This window comes from Halictus rubicundus, chromosome 10 (genome assembly GCF_050948215.1).
Source record: "Halictus rubicundus isolate RS-2024b chromosome 10, iyHalRubi1_principal, whole genome shotgun sequence".
Classification (NCBI taxonomy): domain Eukaryota; kingdom Metazoa; phylum Arthropoda; class Insecta; order Hymenoptera; family Halictidae; genus Halictus; species Halictus rubicundus.
In genome coordinates, this window is record NC_135158.1 from 5,367,178 (window position 1) to 5,381,518 (window position 14,341).

Consider the following 14,341-nt stretch of genomic DNA (forward strand, 5'->3'; position numbering starts at 1 on the left):
ACATATATTTGACTGGCGCGTCCGGCTACGGCGCGACATTTCTACTTGGCATCGAGGTCGATCATGCTGCACAGTATTTTTATTTTCGGCCGGGCCGAGCATCTCTCGCTGTGCAGTAATGATAAAATAAAACAGCGCCGATCTGCGCGCGCTTGTAAAAATGATTCCAGGTAGAAATGAACGTTAAACATTCGCCAGAACTTCCATCTCGACATTTAATTAGTTCGATACCGGAAATGTAATGAATGCAACAGCGGCGGTTACCAATTGGGGATCCCGTTAATGGAGCTCCCTATTTTCCGTGCGGGAGTTTCGATTGTAATTTCTGCGTCGATTGTTATCGATTCGTTCTGAATAGAAAAAAAGATATGATGTTAAAATAAAACGATAATTGAATGACGAAGTCGCGTCCGAACGAATTCGCGCGCCGGACGAAACGCGATTTCCCCGCGTTGTTGGTTCCCGATAAATGGTGTTCGCGTTCTTGTTTCCTCGCCTCTCCATGCAGAACGATTTCCTTTTCGGGCCGGGCCGCGAATAATCCGAAACCAGGACCGACCGTTTCCACGCAGAGAATTCTACGAGAGAACCGGTTCTCCCTCGAGCGTGGCTTTCACACCGTTTCCGGTTGAATCGTTTAAATTTCCCATCTCCGCGCCATCTTTATGAAAATTACAGGAAGCTGCGTAAAGCGTGAAAGCCGTTCTCTCGGGGTATCTGTTTATCGAACATCCGAGGTAAGGTTTCAAAGGAGTCTATTGGGTTACTGGGAGAATTTGTGCCATTCGCGTTTCACTGCCACTGCGGAAGATACTTTTCGTTGTCGCAGAAAGACATTGATAGCTGATTAAATGATTGTTTGGAACTTCTATTTGGGATTTGTTGGCTTTAGGATCGCTCTGATAATCAATTCTATGCGACTTTCATTTCTTCAGAACGAGAAGAGGGTAGGATATTCTGTTGAGCACTGCTCTGAGTTTCTAGAGACCGGGAGCTACGAGGTCACGCCTAATCATACTACGCCCACTTAGGCCACGCCTATTCGTTTTACATTTCTCTAGGATCGATTCAGAGCACTTTAAGAACAAATACTTGACATATTCAACAAAAATGATATTCAGAGCCAAGAATCCACGCCTTCTCAGGCCACGCCAGCCCGTACCACGCCTACTCAGGCCACGCCCATCGGCACTTCAGTGCTCCAGAGTCCATCCAGCGCGCTCCCAGGCTAAAGCTGAACATTTCCAAACATTATCATTATAAAATCGCCATGAACCTCCGGGCAACCCAACGGCCTCGCCAGACAAATAAAAGGCATCGGTGGTCGCTAGGTGCTAGAGCTTCTGGAAGAGAGTAAGTGGTAGGTGCGTGTCTTCTAGGCATACCAAAAAAAGGTGTGTGCACTAATTCCGACACGTAGGGTGTTGTTGTTCTCGTGCAGGTGCTCGTGTGTATGAACAGTAGCGTACAAGTAGAGTGTCTGTGTAGTATTGTGAGAATCGACATATCCATTCGCTGGTCAACATACCGAGGCTATGTTAAATGGAACGGTGACAGAGTCCTTCGCCGATAATCGGTATTAAGTATCTTCGGCCGGTTACTGATGAGGGGGGTGTGTAATTAGGGGTGTGGAAAGGGGGGTTGTGGCAGAGAGGACTCCCCGAAGGCAGACCACGACGCTTCGACAACGACGGATGGTTAGGGACGCGGATGGATCGTGTATGGTTGTTTTGCGGCAATCGGTGTCCAAACGAGCAGTGATCCAAACGTTATCCCATCGTTAAATGTAGGTTTGCTCGCACGAACTCTCTCGGCTGCTGCGCACGTGGTGGAGCGTGTACGCGGAGTAGTATCTTCCCGACGTGAATCTCTGAAAAAGATAGTAACAACACTGGATACAACCGACCACCGTCTTTTTATGTTCTTTCTCCGTTTGTTCTTTTAGCTCCGATTCTCTTTCCAAGATTACGCGACGTCCCTGCCGGATTCGATGGACAGTGACGCATAAGACGAAGCCATCCTCCGGACGTTGACCGGACAAGTGTGTTTAAGGGATCCGTCGAGACGACTCGCTGCTCGATGGATTCTTTTTGTTACGCAGGATCTCGGGTTCGTTTGTCTTCTTCGAGACAGATGGACCGGCCTCGATATCGATTTCAGAACAGTCTCGACTTACCGATTCAGAAAGCTACTTTACGCGAATCTTCGGGTGTGTCTTCGTGTGTCACGCGAAATGTACTAGGATTCCGAAGAGTACAGTCTGCGGCAAAAGGCACGTTTTTTTTTCACTTGAGGTTTTCGCGATTTTTGTTCGGAGAACGAATCGAGCTTCAGAATTTCAAAAAGTCTCACTGTGTGCTGTCATTTAGTAGATTTTTTCAGAGTGATTTTATCGGTCTTTACTATTCGTCTATTGTTTAAATATTTTCCTCTATAATCGTGATTATATTTAGTAAGGGCACATTGCATCATCGTCGCTATTCTCATTACCTTGCACGTTATTATTAGGACGAGGATGTTTATGCATGATAAACATTTTCTACCTCGATCGCAACTGACAGAAGCTTATTCCTTTTGTTACATTCAGTAATTTTAACCATTCGTGGGCAACCATTCTCACATCAACTACACAATCAATGTTTTTCAGTAACAATCGGAAATCAAAGATCGCGAGAAAATATCGTACGACAAGAGAATATACATAATTGCCTCTTCCTTCCTCATTTGCTCAAATTCTTTCCAGCAAACTTCCCCGAGACCCAAAAAGCAGACAAGTTGGCTACTTAAAAATTCCAAGAATATCGAGTTCCTCGTACGTTGCAAATTTTCCCGCAGACTGTACGCGGAACGCGTCGCATGCAGACGGAACGCGGCTCCTAATTCATGCAAATTCGATACGCCGCGCCGCGCCGGTGCGCGCCACGAGTCGATCGTGACTTTCTTTCCATCTCTGCGGGGTCTCTGCGAACTTTCCTCGCTTTTAATAAATAAGAAAAGTTTCCGGCCGGTCGTGTCCCAGAAATGATTATACTTCTGCGACGTTGGTCGGTCCGGCACCCTCCGATACAGAAACCAAGTCAGCAGCGTCTTCTTCCGTATCGTGCGATCATCTAGCGAATCTTTCCGCGGATCTTCATCCTCGCCGGGAAGAAATTAAAGGAACCGATGTGGAGCAGAGATAGGTCCTCCGCGGCCCAGAGGTTAACAGGGCGACGGTATCGGGGGGATGATCAGGAAGACCGTCGCGTGGGCGGAGAAGTTCCAGCAATTGGAATAATAAATATCTCCCGGTTGGCCGGTTTTCAAAACCGAGTTTCGGGGCTTGCGACTGCCATGAGCTTCGCCGCGCACCCTTGACCGCCTTCTGCTCGACTGAGAAACCTCCCGGCCCGTCCTCAGGCTCTTGTAATCACTTTTTACGAGGTCCAGATCGATCCGAGATCATCCCACAGCCTGTTGCGCCGCTTAAACGTCTGAACAACGCAGAGACAAGGCTCAGCGACTTCCGGTGCCCAGGATCACGGTGTTTCTTCTTATGCTGTCGAAACTGCGCTAAGAGCTTCCACGAAGTCTGCGAATGCTGCGGGGCTAGAGCGACTCCGGAGCGATTTATGCGGTTTTTCGTTGTCTTTGAACGGAAAGACGCTCGCGGAACCGGAACAGGCCGACGGAACGAGTTTCTCGTACGTTTTTCGCGCGTTTTCGAGGAGTCTCGCGCGCGTCGAGGCGCGCTCGTGTAGGACGTATGAATATTTCATACTCACTTGGCTTGGTTTGCATCTGAATGCCGGCTGATACCGCCGTCTCATCCGTCTCGGGCAGCAGCCGCACAGGATACGCACGAACGCTCTGAAAAAGAGAGCATAGACGTCTGAGTTACGGTTCGGTGGAGTGACACTGTGGACATGTCAGCGTAATAGCCAGTCCGAGAATCTTTATGCAAATTCATGTTTTTCAAATATTTTTCTGAGACCGTCGTAAATGGTCGTACGATTGACGTAAATGAAAATTTAGCTTCAAGGCTTATATAGAGACACTATAATCTGTTTAAAACATTCAGCGGAGTTTTCTAGACTCTACTCCGGTAATTGAAGGTAGTAGACTCCGGGGACACTTGTGCAACAAGGGCCAAGTAATCGAGGGTCGTAGAAAGGCAGAGAATACTATTCTTGGCAGAAAGTATTCGATCGAACAAGCTGGTCGTCTGTTTTCAAATTTATTTGTTGCCGTGGACGACAGAAATATCTTCGCTAATAATAACAGAGATTCTTAACTTTGTTATTTTACTCGGACGAACCTGTAAATCGTCTTCAGACTTTGAAGAGATTTCTCCACAAGATCATTGCCTCTAATTGCAATTTTTACTTAACATTCCGAGTTTCTTTGAAAATATTTTCCACGACATCCCTTATACGAGACACAAGAACATTTTCATTCCAGAGACAAAGACGATCATATCGATCACGTTATCTCATGACAGTATCTCTAGTCTCGATATTTTCTCTAAATAATTTCGCTATCGCTTCGAGCGCATCAAAGAACTCTTCAATTTAAACAATTTCGAGCGTCCGCCGTCAAAGACGGCTAGATAAAGTTGTTATTGCTCATTCTCATGCGATCCTCTCTCTTCGCGAAGTTCCCCAACGTATCATATTTCCCTTGAACCAATTATTATACATCGCAACACGGGAACTCGCAAAATAGCACCAACCAATCGCTTCTCAGTAAAAAGAGTCGCAGAAAAAAGCCCGGGTCCATTTCGCGGATCCACAACCGAACATGTTACAGAACCACTATATGTACTTCGTTCAATTTCGTTGGGTCAATAAAGGTAGACAAATGACGTAAACAAAGGACGCAAGTTGGCGACACACCGACTCGTCTCGATGGATGGAGCGTGGATAATTCCTGGACAAAAGAACCGCATGGTTGTGCGAAAATTCCAAAGAGCGGCCGTCGAATTATCGATCCCGCGAACGATGACAGGACGGGATAGTATGCGGACCGACAAAGGGTGCAGAAATCCGGACTTCGCTCGCGAACTCGCCCCGAAATCCGGCGTTCGCGCGTGCCGACGCCGGCGGACCGGTTCCGGGAGCGTCGGGACGCCAGCTCGGAGCCGATCAGCCGCGAAAATCCGGTGCCGATAACGCGACCTTCGCGAGAGTCCATTGCGAGACCGGGCTCGAAACTTGGTCACGGTTTCGCGTCACGATCGCATGACTGAAACCCTGTCCCGTATATCGGTTCGACGCAAGTATTTGCATAGGGCTGGCTAAACATGCGATAGTCTATCTCTGGCAAAAATCCCCGTTCCGCGAACAGCACCGAACCCCCCAAAAACAAGCAAAAATTCTGCTCCAACGGACCGTGATCAGAGCATCTTCAATATTTCAAATAGTCAATCGACTGGGGATCAACCGGCAATTGAACGATTTCTTAAAGTAAACAAGAATTTGTTATCATAGTATCGAGAGCGGTAGCAAACTGCACGCTCGTTGGAACGATAGGTATCTAGCAGAGGACATAGAGTCCTTGATTATCTTGCTGCTCGTCCAATTGGAAGCTAGCAGCGGAAGGTAACAGCTAGCTTTTAGGAGTAGTCGTGTTGCTGTCTTGGTTAGACGTGTGTTACTTCAGTCCAGTGGTCACAGTGCTACCTTTAACTCTGTCTTCGTCATCAATAGCTATCTACCGAGTCCTCAATCATGTCACCACTCATCCAATAAGGTAGCAGTGAAAAGTAGTAACTACCTTTCAAGAAGAATCTTGACTCTATCCTGGTCGGACATGTATTCCTTCACTCGAGTGATCACGGTGCTAGCCCTGACACTCCCTACATCCCCCATAATGGTTCCCCAGGACTTCACCATGCCGCTGGAGGTCCTGGAGGTCTACCAACAAGATAGATCTAACGGCGATCGCGGGCTGATCTCAAGCGAGATCACTGTCTACCGGGAAAAACGGGATAATTTTCTTTCATCTATGCCTTGCATTCAAAGCTACCTGCACGAGAGCATAAAGGACCCTTCCGGATGTACGCTAGTCATCATGGACGACGACGAAGACTTGTTCGATATAGTGAAGCCGTTCATGATCTGGTTGAAAGGACGCTATGCATTCCTCACGCACTCACCATTGGTGGACTTTGAATTGAAGGAAACATTTCAACTGACTTCTAGCGCTATTCTCTTGATGCCTAGAGGTCACAGTCTTCAAAGCCAGTTCTACATATTAGATCCATGCGACAGAGGATGTCTCTACGTGGTGATCCTGCTGGACATCTTCGATGACGAAGATTCGTTCTTATCCGACGCTGCGGTTCTTTCTGAAGCGATGTGGAACCGGAAACTATCGATTGTAGCTATTCTAGGAAGTGTAGGGGACTCTACGCTGGTAGCAGGTAGCCTCTCCTTCGAACCTGATAATGTCTGCACCCCGGTTGCACCGGAAATCTTAGGAAAATGCAAGGATGGCGATTGGAAGGATTTGAAGGAGATTGGACCGTTAAAGCTGAACGATTGCTACCTGACGGTAGCCTATTTCAACCAGTCCCCTTATGTCTTCACTGTCAATGGATCGGACCACCTGCAAGGATTCGAAGGCCTCCTGATAGAGGAGATAGGCAAGGATCTGAACTTCGTCAGGCAGGAAATCGAATGGAGCGATAATACCACTTATCCTGAACAGGTCAGGATGATGCTCTACGATGACACGAAGGCTGACATTGCGGTCGGCAAGATCCTACAGAGTCAGGACGAGGATATCGGCTACTCGGCTACCTACGACATGGTGGAGGTGGTCTGGCTGGTCCCGAAGATCCCCGAGGTTTCATTGAAAGGACTGATCAAGCCTTTCGAAACTTATGTCTGGGCAGCCATAGGCGGGGCCTTGGTTATCGGGGCTGTCTTCAAGGTGTTCATGCTGCCCGATGTCGCTGGCCTCGACATCTTCGCGATGATCATCGGAGTTTCTGTGTACAAACAGCCTACTAGATTCTCTAGGAGGGTTCACTTCATAGCTTGGAGCATCTTCGGACTCTTCCTGGCTCAACTGTACATAGACTCGCTGGCTGACCAGCTGATTAATTTATCGACCATGAAGATCGAAACCACGCAGGATTTATTGGCTTCTTCTATCAAAGTTGGTGGCACCGCAGCCTTTCTCAGGCTCGTAGGGTTTTTCGACGAAACCGAGGATTTTGTCAATAACATAGTGGACGTGTTCGACGTGTTCGATCATGAGACTTACATTGAACTACTTAGCGACCTTCTGTCAGGCAGAAACTCTTCGTACGCGTTGGTAGTGGCGTTGAATTCTTCAAGGATCAAAGCAGTTGAGACTACTTATGCTTACACTATGACCACTGACGTGATCTGTAGTTTTCCTCTGTCGTTGGCCACTTGGAAGGGATTTCCGTATTTGCACATGATCAACAGCAGGATACAACATTTTATTGATTATGGGATGTTCGATTTCATGGTGAACCTTGCCTTGGAGCACGATACTCGTGTTAGGATGTCCGCTATGGCCCAGAATGTTGCGTACAAGTCGAATTTGCATCTGCAGCAGTTTGTGCCAGTGTTTCTGCTTATGACTATTGGTTTCGGGACTGGGCTTATTATACTGATTCTGGAGATCATGATGTACCCCTGCAAGCTGTTCGAGTGATTTTTCTAAGGTTGTACACGTAGGTTTGTGGGCAATATTATTGTTACGATTTAGAGTAAAGTGTGCGAGTGTCCTCGTTTAATTGACGATGCCCAGAGACTGTTATCCGGGGAGATTGGGGTTTGAGAGTGGATGTTGCGTTTGAGAATAATAATAAAAATTGTGTATGAACTGAAGAGGTTTGAGTGGACGTAGTGTGTTTATTGAGGGATTAGCGTACTTTGACGGAACAAATTAGGAACATTTGAAACAAGATTTTTGTAATAATTCTACAAGAATTCGTGCTCGCAATGTCCCAGCATTCTTCGCCTGGAAATTCGCGCGCAAAATTTGCGATTCAACGAGCGTCATTTGTCGAAAGAAATAACTTTAGCCGTGCGAATTTGGTACGCGTGGAACATGAATATAGAATATTCGCGTTGAAAATTATTAAATCCGGCATCCCTTAGGGGATCGCGAATTGCGACCGGCCTCCTGTGTGTGTGTGTGTGTGTAACACACCGGAATTTGTTGGAGTCGTACGTCGGATAAATTGTCGCCGCTCGTAGAAGAATAACGTCCGAGTGACGAGGTACCGTTTTACCATAGATTATCGGCTTTCGCTTTATGAATTATAGACGGATATTGGATTGCGGCTGAGCGGACGGGCGCGAGAGTTAGGTGTGCTGTAACCTTTTTGTCGAAACCGTTCGAGTGGCCGATCCGTGTCAAGGACGTGGACATGGATGCTATCCCCGGTTATTTGCGCGGTGCTCGTAGTTTGTCGTTAGGCACACGTCTCGCGTATCTAATAATTAAGTATCCCTAATAATTGCGTATCCGATATATTAAAGAATAAACGAATTTTGTTATTCTATGAAAGAAAGTGCCGATAGACTTTGAAGATTTTAAAACTGGAGAATCTTTGTTTTTCTTTTAGGGACTTCGTTGGTTCTGTGAGCAATTATCTTGCAGAATAGAATAAAAAGTATCTCTCAAAAAATATTGTCCGTATCAATCATCTTTAATCGCTGTCCCTATACTGATTTTAATTAAGCGGCCGAGATTAACACAATTCGAGAATATTTCCTTCTTCCACGGACACTATTCATCCTTTGAGCTTCATGAAGAATAATGCCTCCGTGGAAAAATCTAAGAAACTCTCTTCCGGAAAGTTTCCATTATATTAATTGGCTCTAATCGGTGTCCCGACGCTGACGTTAATTAAACGAGCGAGATTAATTCGGTTCGAGAATGTTTTCGGAGCACTGGTCTTTTGAGATTGACGATAAGTTTCCCCATAAAAAATGTCTTAAAAATTTCTTCAACAAAAATTTGCACTATGTTATATTTCTGCTGTTCGAACTCTGTCAGTCATCCCTAATTATCCACAAGCTGATGCAAATTCAAGTATCGAGATTAACTCATTTTGAGAATATTACGCTTCTTCTTCCTCAGCCGCCGTTGGCCCTTTCAGCTCCACAAAATAATGAAAAGGCTTAGGATGGTTTCATATCCTGGCACCGATGTTAATTAAACGCGCGAGATTAATGCGTTCAAGGATATTTCCTCGTTCATTCTTTCTGCTCCGCGGAAACTGATGCTTCCACGGGAAAATGTAAGAAAATTTTGCCTGGGAAAAAATTCTGAAATCTCCAATAATCCAACAGAAATTTCCCGTACGCCAATTTTCATTATTACAATTTTTATTATAACATTAGGAACGACAGAAAGAACAGATTAATTCTTCGAGGAATATAGTATGTTGAAAAATATTTATGAACTGAATCAATTAACCAATTAAATTGATTAAGACTTAAGAGGGTTAATTAAATCAATACAATTGTGGGTTGATTAAGCCGATCGAATCCAGGGTTAAACCAAATCAATCGAGGGTCAATTCACTCGATATAGGCTGGAGGATGTTTTTCTTTCCTGGGTCGACCATTCGAGAAGACTGTCGCGGGAAATGCGGTGGAAATCTCAGCGCCGGAAAAATTGTTCTCGATGCTTAATCTCGACCCTCGTATATCGAACCCGGTGAATGATCCTCGCCGGCTTATTCACGGCCAAAACCGGACTCATTCTACTCCCCGACTCTGGTGATCGAAGGGAGCCGGTGATCCTGGACAAGGTCGATTTATTACGTCTCGTAAAAGGAACGTCATTTCCCCGGCTGCTTCTCAGATAGTTGAGTCCGTATGGACCACCGTCCCGTTATAAAGGAGTCTGTCTCCGATAACGATCTAACGAATTACGCTCGCAGATCTCGCGGTCTCTCGCGCGGAAAAGGCCTCGCAGAAATCAACCTACACTCCGGCCCCCCATCGTACATTTTGGAAATTCTTCATATCTTGCAATAATAACTATGAATTTTATCATGCCCTATATATCAACCGCGTTATTCGAGCACTATAAAATTTATGTCAGATTTTATCGGTGTTTCTATTTCGCCGTGTTTTACGACCGGTTAAATCCACCCCTTCAGGAATCGTCTTCGGGATTGTTCGATTGTTAAACCACCGTGTTTTTATGGTCGTTAAAATATAGATTTTAGACTGCGGGGACAGGTGAATATATTTTGTTTATGGAAAATCTCGTCAAAATCAGGAGGAATCAGGTACGAACTATTACACAGACCTATAATATTTGATTTATACCTGAATTATTATTTTCATATGGTCAACCATCTAATTTTTCATTTCATTTCACCGTCTAATGTTTCAAGGAATTTTTCTTAACGAATAAATGAATTACACAGTCGTCGTTATTGATTCCAATAACTTTTCTCATCGTTTTGGTAACAATTACAAAATATACCTGACTTTCCATTACAAAAAGATAAGCACGCGCGCTTTGTTCAGCTGTTGAAAGACTGCAAACTTTTCCATTTGGAAATCATCCGTCAAAAACGTTCCCCACCGTATTTGCAATAGTTGATTATCCGAAAACACGCACCTACAACATCTACAAAACTCGTACGTCATAATCACTCACAAAAGGGCATCTGCCAATGTTCACTTCCAATCTTTTTCGAACTAAAAATGGCTCGCTGGAACCAGTCAATTTTCATTCTGAATATCGCCGAAGTGCATGCGTCAGCAGCCACGCATACAACCTACACAAAATTTTCTATTCTCTTCCTACAACTAAAAGTATCAAGTTTACTGTGCCGAGAGTTTACTTTCCCACGTGCCCTGGAGAATTAATCATATCGCTAAACACACTCTAAAAACTTTAAAATTACAGCCAGGTTCACTGACCATAAGTTTCACCCACGAGACTCGGCCATATTAAAATTGCCAATAAAAAGTATAAAACAGCAGGAAGAAAACTAATTTAATACCGGAGGGAAGAAGCGAAAAGAAAGGAATAATAAAAAGGGAGAAAATAAGAAGAACCACGGTGATGAACCAACTGATACCAGGTAACGAGCAACTAATTTTCAGGTAGGGACAGCGGCGTCCAATGAGGAGGCTCTAAAAAAAATATCCGATTACGCCACCGGCAACAATAAAATCATCGGAGCGGCCGTAGAGCACACGCAGTTTCCGCGTCAGCGGCGATTTAAGAGGATAAAAGGCCGCTTTAAAAGGTAAACGATCATCCGTGTCGCGATTCTCCGTCCCTCGCCGCTTTATTTACCGCGTGCGAATTCGGTGTATTTGCGTATCGCTTCGAGGCCACGGTTGCCTATTTCTCCGACGACGACGGATTCGCCGTAGGACTTATCCGAGCGAAATCCGCTTACAAGAACCGTAGACACACAGCCGACGAGATATTACGTCGGCCCCGCGAAACTCACCCCCGGGGATCGAAGGATTATTGTGTACACCGGGTAATCGTTCCTCCGAGGCTCTCGATTTTCCCTCGTATCCCCCCGGGAGGAGGGGGGAGTGGTAAAATCGTAACGAACTCATCGAAGTCCCCAGTCACGGAAAACCGGCAGCCCGGTTATCAAATTTAAAGCACAGTCGCGCCGCCCTTAATTGACAAGAGCCCATTAACACTGAATTAGCGTACCGAACTTGCCGAATTACCGAGCGCGCACGATGGAAACTGTTTTCCCTCGGCAATTTTCGGGGCGAGCGTAATTTTCTGGGAGCCTGACGGAGTCTGTTGCACGTGTGTGCTACTTTGTTCGATTAATACTTTAACGGCCGGGATCGCGCTCGCATGACTTTTGTCAGCATCGTTCGGTTCGGGTGCATTTCCGTGCACTATATACGACTACTTCAAACTTGCCTGTGAATGTGTTCGTTAATTAATCGATGGAGCTTGTTCGCTTTATGTTGTTGTGCATTTCTGTTATTCTGTAATATCATTTTTCAGCCTCTCGGTATTGTTAAATAATTGCGGAACGTGTTACGTCCGAAATCCAGTACCTTGTACTTCATTTATATCTCTTGAATGTTTTCACGAATATATTTTTTAGCTGTGCCATTTCGTATCATTTTGAAGCCTTCAATAATTTGAAAACAACAACGAACGAGTATTTTGTATTTCATTTAATTCTCTTGAATGTATTTACGAATATCATGGATACATTTATTGAATAATTAATGGGAGCCCGTTCGTTTCACGTTTTATCTACATCTCTCTTACTTCATGATACCATATTCCACCCGCTGATATTATTAAATAATTTAAAAACAAGTTACGTTCCTCGCATGGCGGTATTTAAGGAAAGGTTGAATATTTACGGTAAATGTTTATTAAATTCAGACAGACGTCTTCGCAGGGGTCCGACCCTGATTACAAACTGTTAATGAACACAGTTAGCCCGTCGTAACATCGTTACCGCGGTTTCCTCGTTTTTCCGAATCGATTTTAACAACGGTGTTTTGTTTCTGGTTATAACTCTTGTTTTCTTTTTTATTTTCGCTCGAATCGAACAAAACAAAACGCGGAACGGATTACATGGTCCAACTTGATCGGTGAAAATATTATAACCGGCAGGAGGGAAGCTGTTTTTCAGCTTCACGAAGGGAAACAACGAAAACTTCGTTTGCGACTACGGGACCGTCTATCGCGTTATCGCGGTTTCCTCAACTTATTACCTGTCTTGCGGGAACAAAAAGACAGAGAAACCCGGTTGCCCGGTACCAGAAAACGATATTGGACGACTTCGTTTTCTCGCGCCTGCGAATATTTCTTTAACGACGCGGTACACGACGTGTTCCCCGATGCTGTTCGTACGTAACAAGTAGAATGCAAATTTCGTGTGTGGCATGTGTGAACACGGCGTGCGAAATACGATAGGCGACGGTTCTACTGCAGTTCGAAACAACTTTTCCGCTAGTAAACCTGTTCGCGACTGTGGAAAATAAAGTTGTTTCAGTGTCAATTCTTGTTGCAGTGTGCTTATCGAGATCACTTTTGCTAAAGAGATCCACAGTAAAAAAAGACAAGAAATAAAATGCTCAATTTTAGTTTTTGTATTAAAGTGTTTGTTGAAATTTGTGATAACTGGATTGGGGATCTTTGTGCGCGATAAAAATTTACTTACTTACAATCTATTTCTACTTCTATCAATTTTAGATGAAGGAATTAATTATTCTCACTAAAATCCGCAGTCTAGTAATAACTTTTGCGCTAGGATAAGGACAATAATATTGTAATCAAGCCTAGCATTTATTCCAAAGTTTCTCCTAAAACTTCGAATAACTTTAGCACGACTAAAGAAGTCTACAATGAAGAAAATAAACTTGCAATTCTTTGCTCCGAAGTTTCAATGAAAGTGTGAAACTTCTTCTGCATAACTGCAGCAAAGGTATCATACCAGAGGAAATAGAAATTGTATTAAACCGCAGTTTTTGTTCGCTAACATCTGCATTCAACGTCGATTGTCCGGTAGCATAATAACATTCGGTATTGCTGAAGAAGGCGGTGTTTAATCGATTCCCTGTAACCTCTGCTCCCTTTTAACATTACAACAGCAAAAATGCGTATCGAGTGGCGCACGTGGGTGCCATTTGCATAATTATTCCACACAAGTATCGTGTGCAGCTGCATCTCGCTAAAAACCTCTGCCGTGTCCGCATTGCATAACTTCGACTCGGACAGTTTCTGCGATTCCTTGGGTTTGCACGGTGATTCCTTGAATACACTAACGCGACCGTATTATTCCAGCACGGGTGTGTATGGCTTTGCCATAACAAAATTGAGCCTCTGCTTTTGCAACGGGACGTTCTATAAATCGCACGGAGATTGAATCATGTCGCGCGTAATCCTGAAAATTAATTCTCGCAGGAAAACCTTCCAGTGTCGATGGAACTGCAAGCTTTCCACCACAATACAAACCACGTTAATTTTGAAAAATCCTGCTATGGATAAAAATATTTCAAAATCCTCTTCCGTATGAAACTCTCTTGGAAAGTTCCCGACATTAAGAATAATTCTCCAACAATTCCATGCATTTTGCTCGTTGAAGAGCTGCTACGTCAACAATCTCGTTTCGTGCTACTCTCTCACAATTGTCAGGGCGCGTCGCGGCGTATTTAACAATGTAGCGTCGCAGCTCGCCGTCTGAATCGTTGCGGGACAATTGAACGTAATAATTCCGACGCGGAGGAATCGCCGGACGATAACGAACCGCGCGACATTCGCGACACGGATATCCGCGAGCGGGGGCGGGCAAAAACACGCGGGAAACGTGATCGCCGAGGGCGAATTCTTCGCGACGCTGTCG

The 14,341-nt window shown here is 44.9% G+C and overlaps 2 protein-coding genes across 3 annotated transcripts in view; one reads left to right on the top strand and one right to left on the bottom strand.

Annotated features, from left to right (window-relative positions):
• Dop1r2 (dopamine receptor 2) overlaps positions 1 to 14,341 on the bottom strand; it is a 62,612-nt gene that overhangs the window by 11,117 nt on the left and 37,154 nt on the right. Inside the window, exons 2-3 of one of the 2 annotated variants that reach the window (XR_013082893.1) lie at positions 3,765 to 3,849; positions 1,529 to 1,870 (exon numbers count right to left, since the gene is read on the bottom strand). Coding sequence is in view for 1 of the 2 variants with exons in the window: in XM_076794484.1 (XP_076650599.1) it covers positions 3,765 to 3,849 (85 nt within the window). In the remaining variant the exon portion in view is untranslated. The remainder of the gene's footprint in view (positions 1 to 1,528; positions 1,871 to 3,764; positions 3,850 to 14,341) is intronic. The other variant, XM_076794484.1, reaches the window with a different exon arrangement.
• LOC143357849 (uncharacterized) lies at positions 5,628 to 7,817 on the top strand. Its single transcript, XM_076794483.1, has one exon. The coding sequence runs from the start codon at positions 5,791 to 5,793 to the stop codon at positions 7,669 to 7,671; it is 1,881 nt and encodes a 626-aa protein (XP_076650598.1). The 5' UTR covers positions 5,628 to 5,790; the 3' UTR covers positions 7,672 to 7,817.